The sequence below is a fragment of the Amblyomma americanum genome, chromosome 5 (assembly GCF_052857255.1).
Source record: "Amblyomma americanum isolate KBUSLIRL-KWMA chromosome 5, ASM5285725v1, whole genome shotgun sequence".
In the NCBI taxonomy this organism is placed as follows: Eukaryota; Metazoa; Arthropoda; class Arachnida; order Ixodida; family Ixodidae; genus Amblyomma; species Amblyomma americanum.
In genome coordinates this window covers 131,187,935-131,209,922 of record NC_135501.1, presented here as the reverse complement: position 1 = coordinate 131,209,922, position 21,988 = coordinate 131,187,935, and the positions used below count along the sequence as shown (strand labels likewise).

The window sequence follows — 21,988 nt, the reverse complement described above, 5'->3', positions numbered from 1 at the left end:
GCGAATTTAGAGTCGCGTCTTATATTATCAGCACTGGTGTTAACGATGGCAAGGGCGATAGCCGCCTCTTCTGCCTTTTCTGAGGATCTCGATTTAGTTGTGCCGTAGACCAACAGTCTGCCTTCCGTGTACACCGCTGCTAGTGCGAACGCTTGTTTCTCTTGGTATTCTGCGGCATCTACAAATACCGCTTGTTCATGTTATCTGCGCATTCCGTGTAGAGCTTTTGCCCTAGCTTTGCTTCTTGCCTCGGGGTAAGCATACTGTTAGGTAGTGGCGTGACTAGTACTAGTAGTGCCTCAGCGATGTCATCGTGGGCATCGTATGCCATCTTAGAGTTCGTAACTTGTGCATTGTTCATTTTAGGGCTCATAGGTGTCGCGAGATACACCTAATCTCCGAATTCAGGCTCCCTCAGACTGCACCATTTTATTACATGAACTCCGTGCCCGACTGCAGTTGAAACCCTGTCTATGAAACCCAGTAGTTTTACGAAGTTGCCGATCTAATGAAGAAATTTTCATTCCCTAGCAAGAGCCCATAGGAATCAATGTGCTCAATAGCCCGATGTAACGAGACAGCCTGCTAGTAAAGCCAATTTAACTAAGTATTTTTCGGAATAAATGAGCAAAATAAAGGTGAATTCTCACTTATTTTGCCCATGATGTCTAGAAGCTTGTTCGCAGTGTGCCAGCACCAAGGCGCCAAAGTTTCGGCCCTGGTTTTGTTTTGACGGGTCAGCAAGAGGCGCCATTGCACGGAATTGGGGACTCGGCAGTCGGCGGAGCTTGCCACGTTGGCTTCGAATCCGTTTTACGTTAAGGCGCTCTCACGCACAAACGATTCGGACTGCTTCCGTGTACTTATCGCACGCACAGGCGCGGGTAGCCGGAAAGTGCGATGCAGCGGCAGCTTTTGTGTGTTACAAGCTTAGATTTCGGAGGGCGAATAAATACCTTCCTCGATTTCATTACTTTCCCAATTAAACGCGTTATTCCGTAGTTGCTCTTCGATTCGTGCAGTCGAGTTTTAGCTGTACTACTAGTACGTCGCCGTGGAGAGTAGGCACCGCGGGGAAGAGGACTGGTGCAGTTGTCCGTTCCCTAGAGAGAAGGAGAGCTTCTCGCGATGCTTCAGTTAAAGAGTGATGCTGCGTCGTTACGCCAAACACGATGCCATTTGCTTCACAAACCATCTAATAACCGATGGATGAAGCAAGAGTGTTTTTTTTCTTGCTTCACCGTGTATGTTCATTTTGCGTTTCTTCGACTTTAATACGTATTATCTTTTCTGTCTTTCCCTTGTTTGTGTTTATTTTTTCGGTTTAATGGTTTCAATGCATATGCTAAATTTGCATTGTTATCGTTATCTTCCTGTATATAGGCTCTTTTCCTCATCCTAATGAAATGCCCAAAAGAGCATTACAGCATCCGTAAACGCATTGCATAAAAGCAAGCCTAGTACAAAGCATGCGTACCTTTTCCTCTTTGGAATAAACGCTGAAGTATTTGTACTCCTTGATTGGTTTGGAGGGTTTGAGAATGACTCTCTCACTGGTGTATTTCCTGAGGCTTTCCGCTTCCAGGCGCTGCAGCCTGAAAGTGGGTAACAGGAGTTGAGGCACTTAAAACCTTCTGTTTTGTTTCCGCTTACTGTGTTTCCAAATGCATTTCGTTCAGGCAGAGAGCCTAACATCATATTCATGGTAGTAGTTAGCGATGGTGGTTTGTGATGAATGAGATTATTATGTTTCATGAGCACGGGGATGAAATTCGCTAGTTTTAGTTTACTAACTGGTCATAATAAACCACTAATGTAATCTAGGCGGAATTAAGAACTGATTGATCATACAATCAAATAGCGCTAAGAAAGGACATACTCATAACAAGGACCTAAGAGCATGGCGTCTATTTATTACCAGAGTTGAAAGTGCGAACCTGCCTTTAAAAGATATGTTTCAAATTTGTAGATCACAGTACCGTCTGACCCCTTTAAAGGCATCATTGTGTAAACCGCTACTCACAAATTATTCTAATCTTTAAACTTAAACTTTGGGAAAAACAATAATTACGAACATAAGGCGCGTTTTTTTTTTATTCACCACAATGCTACAGTGTAAAGCCTCTTAACCGGGGTCCTTGTGGTAATGAATAAATAAATAAATAAGCGTAGAAACCCTTCGAAAATTTTGTGCTCTGAACCTGTGCACAAAAAGCATCCAGAAAAAGACCTTAAATGACCACTCTGAAGGATTATCGATTATTTTGGGTCAGTGATGCGGATACATTCTTCTGATCCTGCCTCCAATAATAGCAAAATACGTCTTCAGACCAATGACCAGCAAGCCATTAAAGACGACAAAAAAAAACAACTGTGCGTCTCGAGCAACGCAGTACGGATTGGACGACCTACAAATCACGTCATGTATGCTAACCGAGTGAAGCCACGAAAAGGGAGAATTGCAAATTCACTTAAACCCCGCCGCGGTGGCTCAGTGGTTAGGGCGCTCGACTACTGATCCGGAGCTCCCGGGTTCGAACCCGACCACGGCGGCTGCGTTTTTATGAAGGAAAAACGCTAAGGCGCCCGTGTGGTGTGCGATGTCAGTGCACGTTAAAGATCCCCAGCTGCTCGAAATTATTCCGGAGCCCTCCACTACGGCACCTATTCTTCCTTTCTTTCACTCCCTCCTTTGTCCCTTCCCTTACGGCACGGTTCAGGTGTCCAAAGATATATAAGACAGATACTGCGCCATTTCCTTTCCCCCCAAAAAAACCAATTATTATTACTAAATTCACTTGCGCTGAACAAAAACGCCGGCCAGCTGCAAAATGCAGCGCACAGGATCATAAGGCTAAGAACAATGTACAGTAGTAGCTTCAGTTAAATGTGATATGTCGTAATTAACCTCAGAGTTGCCCTTTAATCCTTCCTTTCCAAGTCAAGCAAGGGTACGTTAAAAGCTCCGGGTGGTCGAATCTGAAGTTCTTGTTTATGCTTCCTCTCATAGGCCCTGTTCAGCTATAGGACGTTGTGCCTCACTTTCCATACCACCCATGGCACACTATACAGCACCATGTCACACTATGCAAACCTCATTCAGAAAGAAATCTCTGCTCACCCGCCGTTGGGGATCAGCGCCTGTTGCGCTGTGTTGTTGGCTAGTGGCTCGCGAAAGGCCATGCTTCGATGGCCGTATGGTTATATTTCGGCGCGTGTAAAAAACCAGACCTCCTTATTTGAGCATGCCGCGTTGACCTCAGTGCAGTTTTGCAACATAGAGTCAGAATAAAACATTTTCTCTGCCAGCAGGCGCCTGAACTCGACAGCTTCCCTCTTGGTTAGGAAACAGGAGCTGAATAGGAGACACCAGAAAACACAGGACAAGAAAAGGCGCACGGGAGAGTTACAACGCATGACGCGATTCAACCAACAACTTCGGCGGTTCGTCGTGCGGGCTTCACTTTGTCTTTGCCGACTTTACCTTGTCTCGATGTAGGCGGCACGCAAGTGTAGTTGGATCCTGGCATGGGCCCGATGTTGTCGAGCAGCGTGTTTATGGCAGGTGGCGGCCCAGTGCATTACTTCCACTATCAACCGCACAAAAGGAAACCTGCCCCCAGTGTATGCCCAGGGACTTCGCTCTTCAACGCAACGAAAAAAAGTCGCCATTCAGCACCTCCCTGCAGTGCGCCAGCGTGACTAACAGCCTAAACCCCCCTCCCAATCCCTCCCCCGCGCCTTTGGCGACACAGCTGACGTTCTCTTCCCCCCCCCCCCCCCCGCCCACTCTCTTCCATACTTAAAAGACGCTTGCTACTGCCCTCAGTCACCCCTGATGAAGGAGCCGAGTCGACCTCGAAACGTTGGGTTAAAGTTAACATTTTTGGTTGGAGATGTGCAGTTTATTATAAAAAATTCTATTACACCGCACGTTTGTGCGTTCCGACGTCATAAGACCAGTAGCGAACGCTAGGCGTTTGTGGTGGGTGCGCTGGAGGCTGAAGAGGAGACTTGCGGTAGGTACATTCTCTAGAGCGCCCGCTGCCGCCGCTCCCGTCCGGGCCCGCCTCTCCCGCGACCTCGGCGAGGCGGCGCGCGTGAAAGTTCCACACCTCTCAAGAACGCAGAGGAGGCAGACGCCGCCGCCCGCTTCTAGAAGTTTCAGAGTTGGTTATTGGAAAGCATGTTACATGCCATTACGCGGTTCTTAGTCAGGCTTCGTCGAAGGAACACGCCACGGCCTTTGGCAAGTCGCAAATTTGTGGCAGCTTGGTAGCTGAATGCAAAGATCCTCTTTGTTCTGTGCTTATTAGTTTATGTACCGCTTTTGAAGTTTTTTTTATAAAATACCAGTTCCTCTGTTCGTCTGTTTGTTATCTTGTGGCCCTGTGCTTCCCGTCCAACGCCAAATAAGCACCTCGAGGGGACGAGGAAGCGAAGAAGAACTCTGCAGTCTTTACTAAGCTCCTGTCTATGCGCAGCATTCCCAGCACTGCTAAGCCTCTTGGCTGTATCCACGAGCGCTTAGCGCTCATCAAGACTCAGCTCCAAATGTGCGCGCAAGCTGGTTGAACAAAATGCGGCCAAACATGGATGCTTTGCAGTGGGGCCTCTTGTGGCTTGACGCGCAGCTTGCTCTAGAAACCCGCGCGTCGCGCTTATCTGCTTCGTCCCGAGCACAAGTATCTGCACGGAACAGTGCACTGCATTATAAACGTGGCCTACAGGTTTCTACTTATTCCTTATAAACTCTGTTGCCTTCTTGTTTCTTCTGCGTGTTCATAGTCTATATTACTGCCTAAGAGACAAGCCCGCTAAAATCTATGGCCATAAACCTATAGATTGTCTATAGATTGTCTACAAGGTTTGAAATTTGTATAGACCGATCTAGAGGATTTGTCTATAGAAAGTACATAAATTGTATTGACAAAAATCTCTGTATAGCTTACAAACTGTGTAAATAAAATTTGTAACAGCGCTGCCGTTCCGTCTTGTAGGTCTGTATGGTGCAACCACGTCACACGTCCCGCCACGGCTGGCCAAAACGCGGTGGAGCTAGTTCTTCTAAGATTGGCTTTAAAACACGGCACTATGTAAGTTTTAGTGGCGCTTAAGTCTCAACGGCAGTTATGCTGAACCTATCGACTTGTTCAAACAGCCAAATGGTAAGACAGTAGTAGTCGGTCCTAGAGTGCTGGTCGAACCGGTGCGGTCATCAAAGGCTCTGCGTTTTCTTGTAGTAGGAATTAGGATATCTTTATACCATAACTTCACACTGAGGTTCTCTTGTGCGCCGAAGTGTCGGCGTACATGGAATTCATTTGCAGCCAGTGCGTTTTTTAGTGTGCGTCGGAATATCGGTGCACGAGCGCTTTTGCATTGGACCTCAACCAAGAGAGGCCGCCGCGGCCACTATCAACACTGCAATCTTGTTCTCGACACTTAAACGTACAACTCGGCACCGGAGTCAAACATGCGTCAAGCAGAACCGCCCGTCCAACTTGTACTTGAATCGCACTTTCTCTCACCTCGCATTGATGCTCAAGGATAGCTGGCATCTTTATTAGCGTTTGGACAAGATGCTGAGATTGCTTAATATACGCCCTGTGCTCTTCGCGTAATAAAGTTGTTAGTCTGCGTTCGTGGGCGTCTTTGCCTCTTCTCCGTCCGTGTCTCGTTTCCGCTGTTATTTTTTGAGCCTGTGTCAAGCCTTCACCTGCTAGGTGTAGCAGGCGGCGTTTAAAGGGATTGCCGTCCCTCCATCTTCCAACCGTCCCTCTCTCCCCTCCCCCACCTGATATGTGACGCACAGCACGAGAAGCCAATCTAAGCATGACTCAGTCTCCGACAAGACGCCGACAAAAGAAGAATTTTTTTATTAAATGCTTACCCCGACCTCCTGGCAGCGGCTGGTCTGCGGAAAATAAGCAAAAATTAAGCCTCTAAGTATCAAGCATATATTGATTAACATAAGTTGCATACTTACAAACTTTCAAATGATAGAAGTTTGACGTAAAAGAGGGTGCTACCCGACAAAAACTGCATTCGAATCACTGGCTCAACTGTAATAAAACTTCCTCTGTGTATATTTACTTTGCTTCCTCCACCCTCACCATGGAGGTTGGAGCACGTGTGAGGAGGAGGGTGCTGGTAGATGGGTGAGCAGTCGTATAGACCGAGGGGTGATTCGGGGGAAATAATTTTTATTTCCCCATGGCGTGAGCTCCTGGAGAGTGAAATTGGGTGGCAATATAGGAGTTCACACAGGCTAAGGTTGATAGGTGCTGCTCACCGAGAGTGCAGGTGGCTGGCTTAGCTGCCTCCTATCTAAGCTTGTGCTTCGAATGAAACCTTTTCCTCTCAAACTCAAGTGCCTTGATAGGGATCAATGAGCCTACTACTGCGTTTGCTGTAAAATAAGAAATGGGTGAACGCTATTCGAACTTTTCAAATGGCAACCACTTTATCTTTGGGGCGCAAATATTTCAAAAAAGCACACAGGCGCCTTTTTCGGAACTGATTGATAAGCTCGGCAGTTTTCAGCACAAATACGAGCAAGCTTCCGCTTCTTCATGGCGACATTTATCGGCTAAACTGCATGTGCTCGCTTTCGGGATAAGCATATGGCATCCATGTTTTCTCCATGCACTTTTTCTATATGCGAGCCACGAGCAATATCCAGCTTTTATTTGCGCCTTTCTACGAAAAAAAGCTGGAGCTAATTTCCACTTCGGGCATTTTTCTCCCTTTGGAGAAGCGCTCCCTAAGAAAGGCATTTGGAAAATTTTCACCTTCTATCCGGCCGGGAGGAGGCATATATCTCCGCCAGAGTACATATATGTCGCTTGCCTTGCGGCGCTCCATTATGTGCGCAATGGTTTATATCTAGCTTCCTTTACGCTGCTACACTCTCTGCTCGATGGTGCGTACATCACATAACCTCAATCTCTCGGCGTTGCACGCTTAGGCAGAACGACGCGATTATCCTTCCATTCTGCTTGGATGGATGGACGCGTTATCCTTCCATTCTGCTTGGACGGACGGATGGATGGATGGATGGACGGATGGACGGACGGACGGACGGACGGACGGACGGACGGACGGACGGATGGATGAATGGATGGTTGGATGGATGGATGGATGGATGGATGGATGGATGGATGGATGGATGGATGGATGGATGGATGGATGGATGGATGGATGGATGGATGGATGGATGGATGGATGGATGGATGGATGGACGGACGGACGGACGGACGGACGGATGGATCGATGAATGGATGGATGGATGGATGGATGGATGGATGGACGGACGGACGGACGGACGGACGGACGGACGGATTTTAGGAGCGTGCTCAATTAAACCGCGGTGGCAGTTGTGACTTTTGTCGTCTTTTTGTACCTATATTCGTTTCAGCAATCGTTAAAACTCATACCATTTTCTAGACATTTACATTTTTTATTAATTTTTAATCCCTAATTCGTAACCTAACGTCGTCGCGCTGCTTTTGAGCCAACAATCTCCCAATCGCTTTTTGCTCACTCATATTCCAGATTCAGGCACTTCGTTTTCTCTGAATCTTAGGACATCAAGGACAGTGTCTGAGCGTGCAACGACAACCGGGTGGACACTACCGCATTCTAGTATAAGGTTGTATTGTTTTTACGGATTTTCTTCAGACTGTACATCTATTGTCTGTTCGGTTGAATTCATTTTTTCTGTTTTGTGACCTTAGGCACAAAGCCGCATTTCCAAGAGTAAGCCCTGGCGGCATTATTCTTTTCCAAATGCCTCACAGTTCATCATACTTGTCGCAGCTCTGAAGAACCCTATGCATCATAATCGCGGCATCTCATCGCCCTTTAGCCCCAACAGTCAGTTATGCTTCTTTATGTATTTCTCTCGGTAGTTTGCCCATACCAGTAGATATTTATATTCTGCCGGTCTATAGGCATCTCGTGGTCTTTTATAGTAAGTACTAGCCAAGTATAACTGATGATAATAACCAGAGTTCTCCTAACGGCGCTAATCGTCAAGCCCGGAGCGGCTCTGTTGTTTACATAGCAATTAACAAGAGCCTGAAAACCCTTCGGGCTATCAGATGATAGTACAATATCGTCCGCATGCACGAAAGCGGACAGCAGCTCGTCTATGACCGTTGCACTACTGTGTACATGAAATCCTAACTTGGATCACTTTCTGGTGGCTTTTTTCATATGTATCAGATAAACCATGAATGCAGCAGTCATAGAAGACAACCCTGCTCTATTATTTTGCTTACGGCGACAGTTATAATTCTCACTCCTTCCCGATGATTACAACTTTATTATCTCCATATATATCCCTAGGAAATGAATTATATAACGTGGGAGACCATCTTAAAGGGTTTTCCACAGGAATTCCTTATTTACGTTGTCGTGTGCGCCACTTGCCTGCAGCAACACTAAATGCATAGACAAGTTTCCCCTAACTTTTTCTCTGCATCGCGCTATCATCCTACCGATAATCGCTTCAGAAGTTGTTGGACGTTCTTCGAGTGTATAACTTTTTATCCTTTTCTGCATTTTCTTGCGAAAGCACCACTACCCCAGCCAGCCAGCCAGCTCGGCTCGTCCCGTGGTCGCACTTTAGCCATTTGCCGTGGCCGACGAAGGACCTTGAGCCGCTGTTGCCTAGCAACGCCGCAACCGCGCTCCAACAGATGGCGCCGCAGTCGACGCCGCTGCCGTCGCCTCTCGCTCCACCAGATGTGCACCGCTGGGGTAGAGGGAGAGGAGGCGTCGCCTCGCGGGGTGTATATATACATGCGCTTCACTTCAGTGTATTGTAGTCGTTATGGAGAGCGCGAAAGAGAAACAACGACGGAACGAAGCGAGTAAGAGACAACCCGTTCAAGAGACGCCAGAAGAACGCGCCGCAAGACTCGAGAAGCGTTGACAAACATATGAAGGAAGCCAAAAGTCACCGAAACCAAGGTGCATAGGAGAATATTTCTTTTTTTTTAATTTGTAGTGCCAGTCAATTTGTTTAAAGAATATTACTTATAAAGCAACAGATAAAACAACCGGGCTGCCGGTGGGATCCAAACCCATGACCTCCGAATATCGCTTCCGGTGCTCTGCCAACTGAGCTACGGCGACCGCTGTCCAATCTGCTGCTTTTGTGAGTATTTATGTTTAGCGTGTAAGCGAGGCTTGAGAGTGTTCAGCAGCGCCATCCTCGTCCATAGCGGTGGACGTAGGACGTCTTGTATTACCGCGAGTGTGACGTAGAACGTTATCTAATCTAACGGCGAGGGCGGAAACTGTGCAAGGACCCTCTTATGCTACCTATGGCATCAGGACTGCCAGAACCGCGACCCTCGTTAAGCTATTACCAGACAAGGCAAAAGAATTGAGGGGCTCGTTTGACAAACATATGAAGCAAGCCAACAGTCACCGAAACCAAGATGCATAGGAGAATGTTTTCTTTTTTTAATTTGTAGTGCCAGTCTATTATTTTAAAGAAAATTACTTATAAAGCAGCAGAAAAAACAGCCATGCCGCCGGTGGGATCCGAACCCACGAGCTCCGAATAGAATACCGGACGCGATATTCGGAGGTCGTTGGTTCGGATCCCACCGGCGGCATGGTTGTTCTTTATATATACTTTTATATATATACTGACTAAACAGAGACCAACGTTGAAACAACGTATTTGACGTTTCGGCCACGGCCGTGGAACGCCCTTAATCAGAATAACAGAATAGGAAGGGAGGGCACAGAATATGACGACGGGTGCGCAAAAAACGTGCAAACATATAATGCACAGAAGATTAAAAACATAATACACGCGTGACTAAAACGCGGTATGTAGGTCCACGAATGTGGGTCACAACGGCTGAACAGAAGGAGTACGTTGCGAAATTTAAAGCGTTAACAAGCTTTGCTACAGAATGCGACGACCGATGATTACACGTGTCATGCTTACAGTCCAAAGACGAGAAACCAGGATTACTGGACAGCAATACTTAAGAATCGAGAATTTGTACACTCTAAAAACACTAAAAAAACACACGGTCACGCTAAAGCAGCCTACACGGTAAAAGTATCATCTTTTATTACATACTGACAAAAATAACTCATCACGCGATCGGCCTGTTCTGTCCGAGCGCAAAAAAAGAAGAAATAAGAAGCATACCTATGCGGTGATCTATAAAGATGAACGTAGCGAAATTTTAGTTATATGATGGAGCGGCAAGTTGAACATACAAATGCGATTAAACTCAAACGCGGGGGGGGGGGGGGGGGGGGGCGATATATATGAACAAAAAGAACGAACAGAATAGCACTAACATCGGTGGATATCAGTGCGTTTGAACTGGTAGGGTGCTCAATTTCCCCGTGCTTTCGTTCAAACCAGAAGATACTATATTAAACTTATAGATCAGGAGGGACTCTTTAATTTATCGGTCTTCATTAGATTTAAATGCAGATTCCTGAATAGGAGCTGTTATATGATGAAATAAACGACCTCAGAGCTGGAAATGTCTTGATAGGGACAGGTTTGAGATGGGTATAACATAGGCTCCGTTGTTATTGAAGCGTAATATAAAGAGGGTTTCAGTCTGGCCTACATACGCAAGGTTACATATGGTACACTGGAGTAGGTAAAAGACGCTCGCACTATCGCAGGCGAAGCCACCCTGAATTCTTAAATGAAAGTTAGATCCAGTACTGCTAACGCTCTGAGACGTAGTCATATGCGGACAAACTTTACAGCGGCTTTTTTTGCAAGGGTGGCAGCCTGTGGGTTGTGGAGCAGTAGCTTTTGAGGAAGTTAGTATGTCCCGTAGATTTCTCGATCTTCTATAAAAAGCCGTTGGTGGCTCTACGGATATTTCCTTCTGGCGAATACTTTGCATGAGAATATTATAAGGAACTTTTGATGCGGATGCAGAATGAGTGAGGACAAGGTTGGTGTTTGAGTAGGAAGTATCTGGTTTTTCTTTAGAAAGTAGAATCTTTCGGGATTGTGTATCTGCGCGCTCTATGGCGTGATCGATCAGCTGAGGGGGTAATTTTGTTTAATGAGCATGCTACGAAGTGTGGCGCAGTTGCTTTTAAAGTCAGATTGTTTAGAGCCGATACGTTTGAACCGAAGTGTTCGACTGTAGGGGATGCTGGTTTTAACAGGTTTCACATGGCTACTATCAAAGTGCAAATATTGCTGGTGGTCAGTAGGTTTTCGGTACACCATTGTAGTCAAGCTGTCTTCGTCTTCGTGACATCGTGTGGCGCTTCTGAGAATATTTATATATTCCGCCTATTTACCTAATTAAGATAAATTGCGCAAATTTTCAAGTATTCATTTCAGTGCCAACAGCATTACTTTAGGTTGTAGAGCATATTTAGAAACAACCGATCTAGTTTAATGTAGCATTGTATATCCTACGAGGTCCTTTTTTCCGGCATCTAAAGAAAGCCCGCGAACTATGCAAAGAATACCACGTGACTGCGCTCGTGCGTTGCCATACTGCAGAGCTCTCAGAGGCTTTCCCGCAAACGGAGCGTGCTCGCTGACCGCGGCGAAGTGGGCGGCCGCCGCTCTTATCAGCGGCTTGACAGTGCGTCAGCACTTTCCGCAACGGCTCGTCTTTTCCACGCGCCTATTTCCTATTTCAAACAGTTTTTTATGTGAATCACAGCCAAGACAGCCGAGAAAAACTGAGCCAAACGTTTTGCTCCACTGAGGAGTTTGAATGGGAAGGTATGCATTAAAACGGGTTGCAATATCCGCTTTCCGGATATAGTGCCACCAAGAAAGACGGTGTCAGAGTCAGGCACCCATGTCACAGCTGGAATCCCACCCTATCAACATTTAAGCAGGATAACGGTCGTTTTTTTTTTCTCGGAAGTTCGGCAGAACCGAGTCTCTATTTTATAGCGGTAAATATATTAATCTTTGGGTGCATCTTCTGCGACGCGTGACTAGAAGTGTTTTGCCAGGGATATGCTTACAGTTTTTTAATTTTTAATGCATAGCTTCATGATGGGTCTTTATACTTTTTAAAGGTAGGGAAGGGAAGATGTGTGGGCCCTTGATAAAATTTTATTTGGCTTCGGTCACATTATTTTATTTAGCATCCTTGTTTAAACCATCCAAGATATTCTTCCGCATGTCTTTTGTGCTAAGACTACGTCGAAAAGTACTGACCAGTTTCAAGTAACTCATATATCCACGCATCACGCGACTATTTGACAGCCATTACTTTCCGGAACCATGCCGCTTACCTTAGCGTTAAGTCGCGTAGCACTTCGCCATTGTCGTCGGGATCGTCCGTCGTTCCAACCATGAAAACAGCAGCTACGGTGCGGAGAGAGCAAACGACCGAGCGAACGGTATGAAAGCTATCAGTCGCGACTATGTCGAACTTCTCTGGAAACCTTTGCATAGTTTCCCGGGAGGCAGTAAGATCAACATGACCACCGGCACCAAACACCAAAATATCGAATCTGGAGACTAGGCCGTTACCACGTACTATGACTATTTTAATGCGCGAAATGTTCCAGAATTACCATCACGTTACCATGACAGCTTTTGCTCAGCTGCGCCGCCGCGGTGGCTGAGTGGTTATGGCACTCGGCTGCTGGCCCGAAATACGCGGGTTCGATCCCGGCCGCGGCGATCGAATTTCGATTGAGGCAAAATTCTAGAGCCCCGTGTACTGTGCGATGTCAGTGCACGTTAAAGAATCCCAGGTGGTGGAACTTTCTGGAGCCCTTCACTACGGAGTCTCTCATAGCCTGAGTCGCTTTGGGACGTTAAGCCCCCATAAACTAAACTAAACTTTTGCTCAGCTGCATTCGAACTGGTGTTGCTTTGTGCGCTTTTTTTTTTTGCTAAAATAAGAGAACAGCTCGTAAAATTCATATTGCCACGTAATGGTGACAGCTGTCCGACGCTCAGGAAGACAGCGAAAAGAGCTTCGAAAAGAATTTTTTATTGGGTTGACTTGCACCGACAAAGAAGTGAATGATTCGGTGGCGGGAACGCCAACCAGCGTTCTCGGCAGTCGTCGAACAATGTCTGCCTGTCCTGGGCCGCGCTCAATTTAAAGCTGACATCGGACTTTATAGATACAGAAGTAATTGCTGTTGGGCTAGTTGGTTCATCATAAAGTTGAATGGCGCAAGTGAACGAACACAGGAAGACAGAGAGACAGAAAGGCGCTCTCTCAAGATACGGCGTGCGAAGTTACAACAAGTCAGGAACAGAGCAAAATCTCTTACACTTTGTTGTTATGTTTCCATATAAATCTACAGCTGCGTCGTGCATCACAAATAAAGCGATAAACGCGTCTTCCGGCGGCATTAAGCATGAACACATAAACTTTGCAAGCCTCTGCGGCATCACCTCCTTCTTAAATAAGCACCGATCGGATGGTTTACGTTGAAGAAAAATGTGCGCCAATATAAACACAGAGAATGCAAAAACAATAAGTCATAATGCAAATACGAAGTCGTAATAACGCTTCACGCGTACCACATGCGCAGCTTTTGTGCGCGTTCTTGCGCCGCAGTGATGCTGTCGGTCCGCCGGGGACCGCTTCGTAGTCGAGCTCTCCAAGTCCACGTATGATCGTGTACAGGCCGAATGAGTGTCGTACAGGCTTTAAACTCAGCCTGTGGCGGTGAATGGGCGTCCACACTAATATGCGGTCACCCGGTTTGTATACTGCGTGGTGTCGGAGTAGGTTGCAGCGACTGGCATTTTTGTGCTTTTGGTCATTAAAGACCAAGACTATTGTCATTAAAGACCATTAAAGACTGGCATTTTTGTGCTCTTGGTCATTAAAGACCAAGACCATTGTCATTAAAGACCATTAAAGACAGTGCGCGAGACAACGTACTTCCCTCGCGCACTGTAGGTGCAGTCTAATCACGAATACGCCTACATATGGGAGAAAAAAATGGAGGAATCTGTCCTCTAGCACTTTTACTTTAATAAAAGGGGGTGTTCTAGGGGACAGCTTGCTCCCCTTTTTTACTCCTTTCTGTTCAGAGTGTAGACTGCGACTCCGAGGTTATCTTCTCGGCTAACGATGGGCAGCATCGCGTCGAGCGTGGTCATGTCTTCCCTACTATGGGCGAGCCTGAACGTCGTCAGCGTCGTGACCTCTTGCACTGCCCTCGACGAACACGGCGTAAGGCAGGATGACTTCCCACGCCATGTTCGGCGCCTACGTACGGCGCAACCAAGTCGCTATGGTCTTGTTCAAGCGCTCCGTAAAAACGTTGGTCTGCGCATGGTACGCAGTCGTCCACGGGTAGCGTGTTTCGTTGTACCGTAGGATGACTTGCAACAGCTCCGCCGTGAACATATTATTGTCATGAAGAAACATAGAGACTTGAAAGGAAGTTTAATCTGTCTCTGCATATTCGCCTCCCAAGTCCAAGCACTTTAGCCAACTATGGACGAACTGCCGCAGACTATTCCAATAGTATTTCTCATTCATAGGCAGGAATTCTCGACAAGAGCATTTTTCAACGGGAAGTAGTTTATGAATGCCATTTTTAGTGTATCGTAAGATTTCACTGCAACAATAAATATATCATCCGATCCCCCATGGGCAGGCTTGCATTTTTTTGCTAATAATGTTTTTTTTCCTATCTTGATAAACGTTCCCTATTAACTTTGTATGGAAAACTCAACACTTGATGCGAGCAATGGGAAGTATTTAGGAGAAATATATCTCCGAGCATCGAACGGATCGACCATTGCATTCAATATTCTGGCAGCAGCACGTAACCATGTTCCGTCTTCAAGATTATTGCCCAAAAAAGCATGACTTGTTGGGATTTTAGGAATAGCTACATTTGAGGAAACACTTTCTCGTCCTCTCGGAAATGTTTACCCGCGTACTGTGCTCGTCATGCGAGAAAAGAGGAAAACGTTTGTTGTGAAACGGTGTGAATATAAAGTAAGAGGCAAGCTTTTCTAACCTATGGACACAGCGTTTGTCACCGTCACCGGTTTTGAAGGAGACGATTACGGACGCTTTCGTGGGCGTTCTTCTGCGCTGAGCATCGACAGCAGCTCACAACTTTGTGAGAAGCTCGCAATAATTATTCCCCGTAATAGTTTGCTCTTTGCGAGGATAATCGGTAAGAAGAGCACCACGGCTTTCCTAACACAGGCTCAGCATGGCTTTGCCTGATGCACGCACAGCCTTGGCCTCCTTTCGCGCTAGTCAGTTTAAATGCTGCCATTATTTTCCGCTGGGTTCCTGTCTCACAGTACTCCCCCAACACTCATCTATGATGGTAAGGTGACCGAAAAATCATCATATTCTCTCTCGTAAACCTTCATCGTTGTTGCGGCCGCTTTCTTCCGCAAGTCTTCTTGCGCAAGCCTCAGAAACCGCGGAAACCTTCGTCATGTGCAGGTTTTTGTCAAGGACGTTGTGCGATAAGTCGGCACCCATAGCAACTTGCTCGACTATTCCTTCAACAGTTATCCGCTGGCCTGTGAGGACTTGAGCCTCCAATTCCATTGCGTTTGTGGTCCACCGCTTAGTGACGGCCGGCCGCACCGTTATTTTTCTCACAGGCTTGTTTGAGCGCACTCAGATCATAGGCGCCATTCGAGAACTCTCTCATAATCTGCGGCGCTGCCGCCGCAAAGTGCCAACTCAGCGTGAATTTTGGGTACAGTGCCCTTCAAATACTGAAAGCGAACCAGTGCAAGTACTTCAACTGTCCCGATTGATGGTGTCAGTTTTCTTTTGATGCCTTGGCACTTTAGCGCGCTACTTTATGGAAAACAATCGTTACCTTTCATTGTAGCTAGAAAAACACGAACTCATTTTCATGCCCGAGTAAGAACGTTGTAAACCTATGCTGCTGATAATACGTGCTTTATCAACTCCCGTGGCATTAGCATTTCAATCGTTATTGTTTACTTCGAGCCTAGATTTATCTGCAAGTTATTTGCGGAGCTTTCTTTCATCGCTTGCTCCACTGGCGACGTTTTTGTGTCGCTTGTTGATCTGATACAGAGCTGCTAATTTTTTTTCCCGGTTATCACTCCTCCGTGCACGGTGCTTTTGCTCCGTTGTTTAATTTATCCTGCTTTCGACACGCTGTGTTTCTAGTTTTGTTTTCTGAGCCTTGACTTTTTGTAGTTTACCTTAAAACCGCACTCTCCTGTTTGTTTGAAACAGCTCATTTTCGCTGCCCAATGAGGGTGGAAAAAGTAATTTCTTCGTGTTGACGAGTGACGTCGGGCATCTGCACATTTAAATTTTCGGGGCACTTTTTCTTCCTCCCCAAACTCTAACAACTATTTTTTGGCCATTTAAAGGGACTATGCAACGAATAAAAAGTCACTTGTAAATGATTTCAATGCTTAGAAATGATGCTAAGAAGCATTCACACCAAGTATGAGTCTTCAGAACTGAGCCGGCAATTTATTATGAACTTTTAAAAACCGTGTTTTTCAAAATTCGCGGGCCGATTGGTGTGCTCGTAGTGACCGATTTTGGAACTAAAATCGTGGAACTGAGATGTCACTGTACCATGACGTCGCCAGGCCACCACACGCCCTCATTCGCTGGAGCCAGGGAAGCCACGACGTCACGGGCACACTTCCGGTAGCCGTGAAAATCGTTTGCTTGTGCCGCCGCGCGAGCCTCTCTGCCAAGCGCGAGCCAGGGCATTGCCTTCGCGCATATAGTTTCAATTTTCCTTTGCCGCCTCCTTCTGTAGGGAGTTCCGGAGCCACTCGCAAGGCTCTTCGTGCGCACGCATAGGGCTCAATGCCCATCGCGGCCGTAAAAGCGAGCAGTCGCACCTCGAGGTCCGGGTTTATTACTGCTAATTACCACAGATGACAAGCAAAGAAACCCTACGCGCGCCGCAATCCAGGAAGGAGAAGAGACCGGAGAGATGCCGCCACGCCGCCGACGCTGCTGCTGCGGGGCTAGTAGCGACAACCGGAAGTTGCAAAATAAACGTCGGCGGACGACGTATTCATGGACGGGACCCAGTCCCAGAGCTGTTTTCTTTATTTTTTTCTGGTGTTCCTCGTGTACGAGTTGAGGGGGGAGAGGAGGAGCGTAATTTTTAATCGTCTATATCTTCAGTGCTATTGATGCTAGCTCAAAAATTCTTGCACTGGGGTGATGCGTGATCGAATGCCTATCTCTCGTCTGCTTTACGTAATCTCAATTAATTTATTGCATAGTCCCTTTAACAGCTTCTGGAACGACCGAAGACAACAAATACGGGGTTCCACGAAAAAATTCCTGGAAGGCGCACAATTCACCGAAAAGGTTTTGTGATGGTGCCCGCTGAATTTACGACAGGCCCTCTTGAGTGTGAAAAGCAGAATTAAGGCTTTCTTTTTAATCTCGCAAGATCAAAACTTTCAAGCTACCATGGAGAAAATTTCCTCTCAATTCTTTTTCTATATATCCAAAAATCTCCGAAAGGTACACTGTGAGACAAAGAGGGGTAAGAAGAAGGCATACAGACGGCACATGAAAAAAAACTAAACGAGTTTTAGAAACGATAAAAAAAAAACTAGTTGACGTGTAGCGCTTCTTAGCACTCGTGAAATGAGCGAAAGCTCTTTTAAGCATAGATACACAAAGTTCGGCGCCGGAGTCATTTCAGCGCGTGCCTCATCCATGGCCAGACTGACCGACCGGCGCCAGAGAAGCAGCTGTTACACCCCTGCCAGTCACGTGGTACAGCAGCGGCGAGAATCCGAGCGAACGCAGCTGCGCGCCTCTCCCCAACGAGTCATGTGGTATGACGTCACTTGCCACACCTCCGCTCCGCCGACTCAAGGTCAAACGCACAACAAACTTGACCTTGGGAGTTGTGGTGCGAAGAGTAAAGCTTTAGCTCTAGTATATTCACACAAAGGTTTGTAGTGGTTGTTTGTTTATTCCTCAAAATCGGTGGCACGTGGCTTTACCGCTTTCGTTTGTGATGCAAGACAAACCAGGTTTAGCGCGAATTATCGCACTCTGGTGGAACCGATTATACGTTGTTCGATGCTGTTCTGGTTGTTTTGCACCTCGTATCTGGAAAGTTCACTCACCATCAAAATCATCACCATCCTGGCTAGGCCCACTGCAGGGCAAAGGCCTCTCCCATGCCTCTCCAAGTAACCGTGTCCTTTGCCAGCTTCGGCCACCGTTCCTCGTGAACTTTTTAACCTCATCCGCCCGCCTAACTTTCTGCCGCTCCCTGCTACGCTTTCCTAATATTGGAATCTACTTTGTTACCCTAAAGGGCCAGAGGTTATCTTGCCTTGTTGTTATGGTCACAGCCGCCGGCTTCAGTTCTTTGTGCGCCCAGGTCAACCCAATAATAGTTAATTGCAGTTCTACGTCAATCGCCTCGTCTATTGTCTGTTTTTTTTTCGCACCATTGCGTGGCAATGTACAAACTCAAACTGGCAGGAACATGAAAAATACGTGAGGCACATGTCACCAAAATGCGTGCTTGGTGTCGTATGCCTGGCATGCATTCCGAAACGCTCCTCGAACAAAGTTTAGTTGTCTGTTCAGTTTCCTCTCCGCTATTTTCAGTTAGGCTAGGTCAACTGGCAAAGCGTGCTGCCTTGCTCTCCAACCATGAATGAATGAATGTTTATTTAGGCTATTGTTAAACAAAATCTGTGAATGGCCAGAAAAAGCTGTTAGCAGTGACCACTTGATAGGCTTAGTCACCCGTAGAAGTTGACAACTTTAGCGGAGAGAGTCATACGCAATGCAATGAAGGAAACTGCATTGCAGGAGAAACGTTATGCATAGTAAACAATGCGAATAAAAAAGAGACAAGTGCAATTCCACACAGCAAAACTGCAACCTAATCATTTAATTGTCCCTGAAGGGCCAAAAAATACATTTTGTTTACATTACTAATGACAGTACTGTTGAAACATTTTAGCAGACTAATATTCAATATAGCAAAGCCACAGTTCTACATCCGTGTATCACAAACATTTCATAGTCCTTTGTTTCATAAGGTTTCCTGTGTGGTTTAATTGTGGCGCCATTCTTCGAGGTCGTTCACCAAAATATTTCACCCTCACTCTCCTATCACGTTTCTCAATCAATTACGCGCAGTTTACTAATGCGGGTCCGCCGCACTCCACAACAGCCCCCCCTCCTTCCCAGAACATTACCAGGAGTTTGCTCCAAGCGCTTCTAGTATTGCTTTGAACATTCAAAAATACCTCGTTGACGTCATCCATAATGTAAGAACGAAAGAGATTCACTGGGTACCTGCAGAACACAACGTGACAGGCCGCTTGATTGGGCTTACTGTCTGGGCGCTGCACCGAATTCCTGGTAATGCGCCTTTCAGAGCTAAGCTCAAAGCTATCTCTGATAAACACCTTGCAAGATGAGTGGCATTTGCATTTTTATATCGACTCCTGTCAGAGCCAGAAACGCCGCCCCATGAACGCTCCCGCAGCCTAGAGAAGCTTCGAGGTTGTTACCAGCATGAAATGACGTCATATCATAGTAACGTCAACAGAATTTTATTATCGGTCGCGATTAATACCCTTCAGGACTATTAATCCACATTCCCTTTAACCCTAACACAGCATTAGTATGTTGACTCAAAGTAACAGGGGCGCGTCATGGTTGCTGTTCGCACGAAATGACGTCATCACATAGCAACGTCACCAGATATTCTGTTATCGGTCACGATAAATGCCCTTTAGGCCTAATAACCCACATCCCCTTTACCCCTAACACAGCTTTTGTGTGCTGACTCTGAGCAACAGTGGCGCGTCAGGGTTGTTATCCGCACGAATGGCATTATGTCATAGCAACGTCACCAGACCTTTTATTATCGGTTTTATTACCTGTCACGACGCAGCTGGTGTACGTCGTGGTAAGGCGCGAGGAGGGCCGCCGAAGGGGAGCAGGGGAACGCGCCGGCAAAAGGGAGAGGCTCTCACGGCGGCGTCGCGCGCGAGTGTCGGGAGCCTCGGCCTAAGCTAGGGGGAATGGTCCGATCAGACGCATGTGTCGTAAAGGGTTTCTCTCCGCTCGTTGTGGCATGTTTCTAGTTAGCCACGGCCGCTTGCTCGATGGGCCAGCGCAGGCGAGCGGGCACCCTAGGCCAGAGCGGCTAACAGGACGCATGTGTCGTAAATGGTTTTTCTTCCGCTCGTTGTGGCATGATTCTAGTTAGCCACAGCAACTTGCTCGATGGTCCAGCGCCGGAGGCGAGCGGGCATCCGGGCACCCTAGGCCAGAGCGGCTAACAGGACGCATGTGTCATAAATGGTTTCTCCCCCTTCGTTGTGGCATTCTTCTAGTTAGCCACGGCAGCTTGCAGCGAGCCGTGTGTTCGATATTTTGTGCTTTTCTTTTGTGTTGCAAGGCGTGTGTTTTATATTGTGTGCTTTTCTTTTGTGTTGTGATATGTTGCGTCCGAAATGTGGCGGGAAAGTCACCTATTGGCTGAGGGTGTAGTTTTGGCGGGAGGACAAGGAGATGGGTGCGCGCTAAGGAGAGCGCGGGAGGTTGGTTGGTGGCAGCCGGACAGATCGGTCGTGTGCGGCCGGTGGTGGTCCCGGGGTCGCAGAGTTGGAGAAGCGAGTTGCTTGAGCGGCGGCCGGGCGGGTTGGCCGTGTGGTGGCCGACGGTGGTCCGGAGTCGCGAGAGTGTTGGAGTTTTGTCTTTTTTTTAGTTAAAGTGGAGAGGCCGAAATTTGTCGGCATATGTAAATAAGTTGTAAATATTGTAATAAATAAGTAATTTTGAGGAAAGCCTTTCCAAGTGCCAACGTCGGAAGACCTGCACGCCTGTCTCGAACTCACCAGTCGCGAAGTACGTCCCCCGGGTCACTCACGAGACCCGCCCTCTAACACTCCACGTTAACATCTGGATGCAACAACATCGCACATGAGAGATTGGGAAAATCAATATTCGTGACTACGCCTATTATTTTACATTCCCTTTACCTCTAGCACAGCGTTAGTACGCTGACTCTGAGCAACAGTGGCGCTTGGTACCGCTTACACTAAAATGCTTTGCACCTGTAAAGTTTTACAAACGTTGCGCTTAACTGCCAGGCTAACATCTTTCAGGGTGTTCATGGATACCCTTCTGGTACATATAAACACCAATATGGCCAGCTATGTACACGCGTGAAGTGTTCCCGAACATCCTAATATCATAAATGTGTCACGAACATTATTGAATGGTTGGTACCACCTTTAAAGGTTGTCAGCCATAGGCCAAGCACGTTACATTGTTAAGGTGAAACTTTAGCCTGCTTTTGACGAAAACAGTGCGAGAAAGGCGGGAACGAGAGTAGGAGACATGTACACACTCAGTCCCGTCTTTCGCGCACTGTTTTCGTTGAAATCATGTACCTACTCGCCTGGCAATTTTCCGTAATGCACTTAGGCTGCTTGTGCACCAAAGGTGAGGCTGACCTTCTGAGCGCATTGCATGGATGCTCCTAAAATTTTCTCTTTCTCACTCTCATTGCAACATTGTGAGCAACTCATAGAGCAGAAGAAAGAACGCCCAACCTAGTTTCACAACTGCCCGAAAAGAAAGGTCCGTAACTTACTCTTTTCACATGCAGATGCAGCTTCAGTAAAAACTCTCAGGGACACAGGATCTTCCTTTAGAAGTACAGTGGAGCACTAAAGGTGCCTATGAAGTCACCACGGTTCTCAGCGATGAGGATGACAGTTCTACTCGCCCTGCAGATGTCTAAAGTTTTGCGGCCTGACTTAAGTGGCCTCGCTGCAGGACTCACAAACAGACCTCCTATCTACGAGACAGATTGACACAGCGCAAGTGAACGAGGGCGAGAAGCACGAAACAAAGGCAGCGCCCGTCCTGTGTATCGTGTTTCTTCTTCTCGTCCTCGTCCCGTTGCGCTGTGTCAATCTGTGTCGTAGAAAGTATGCACCAACTAGCCCACACCAGAATCCTCTTAGACCTCCTATTCC

At 46.9% G+C, this 21,988-nt stretch overlaps 1 protein-coding gene across 1 annotated transcript in view; it reads right to left on the bottom strand.

Annotated features, from left to right (window-relative positions):
• LOC144135026 (uncharacterized) overlaps positions 1-21,988 on the bottom strand; it is a 78,998-nt gene that overhangs the window by 46,434 nt on the left and 10,576 nt on the right. The window contains exons 5-7 of the mRNA XM_077667797.1: positions 12,277-12,349; positions 5,894-5,917; positions 1,478-1,595 (exon numbers count right to left, since the gene is read on the bottom strand). Of these exons, the coding sequence (XP_077523923.1) occupies positions 1,478-1,595; positions 5,894-5,917; positions 12,277-12,338 (204 nt within the window). The 5' untranslated portion in view covers positions 12,339-12,349. The remainder of the gene's footprint in view (positions 1-1,477; positions 1,596-5,893; positions 5,918-12,276; positions 12,350-21,988) is intronic.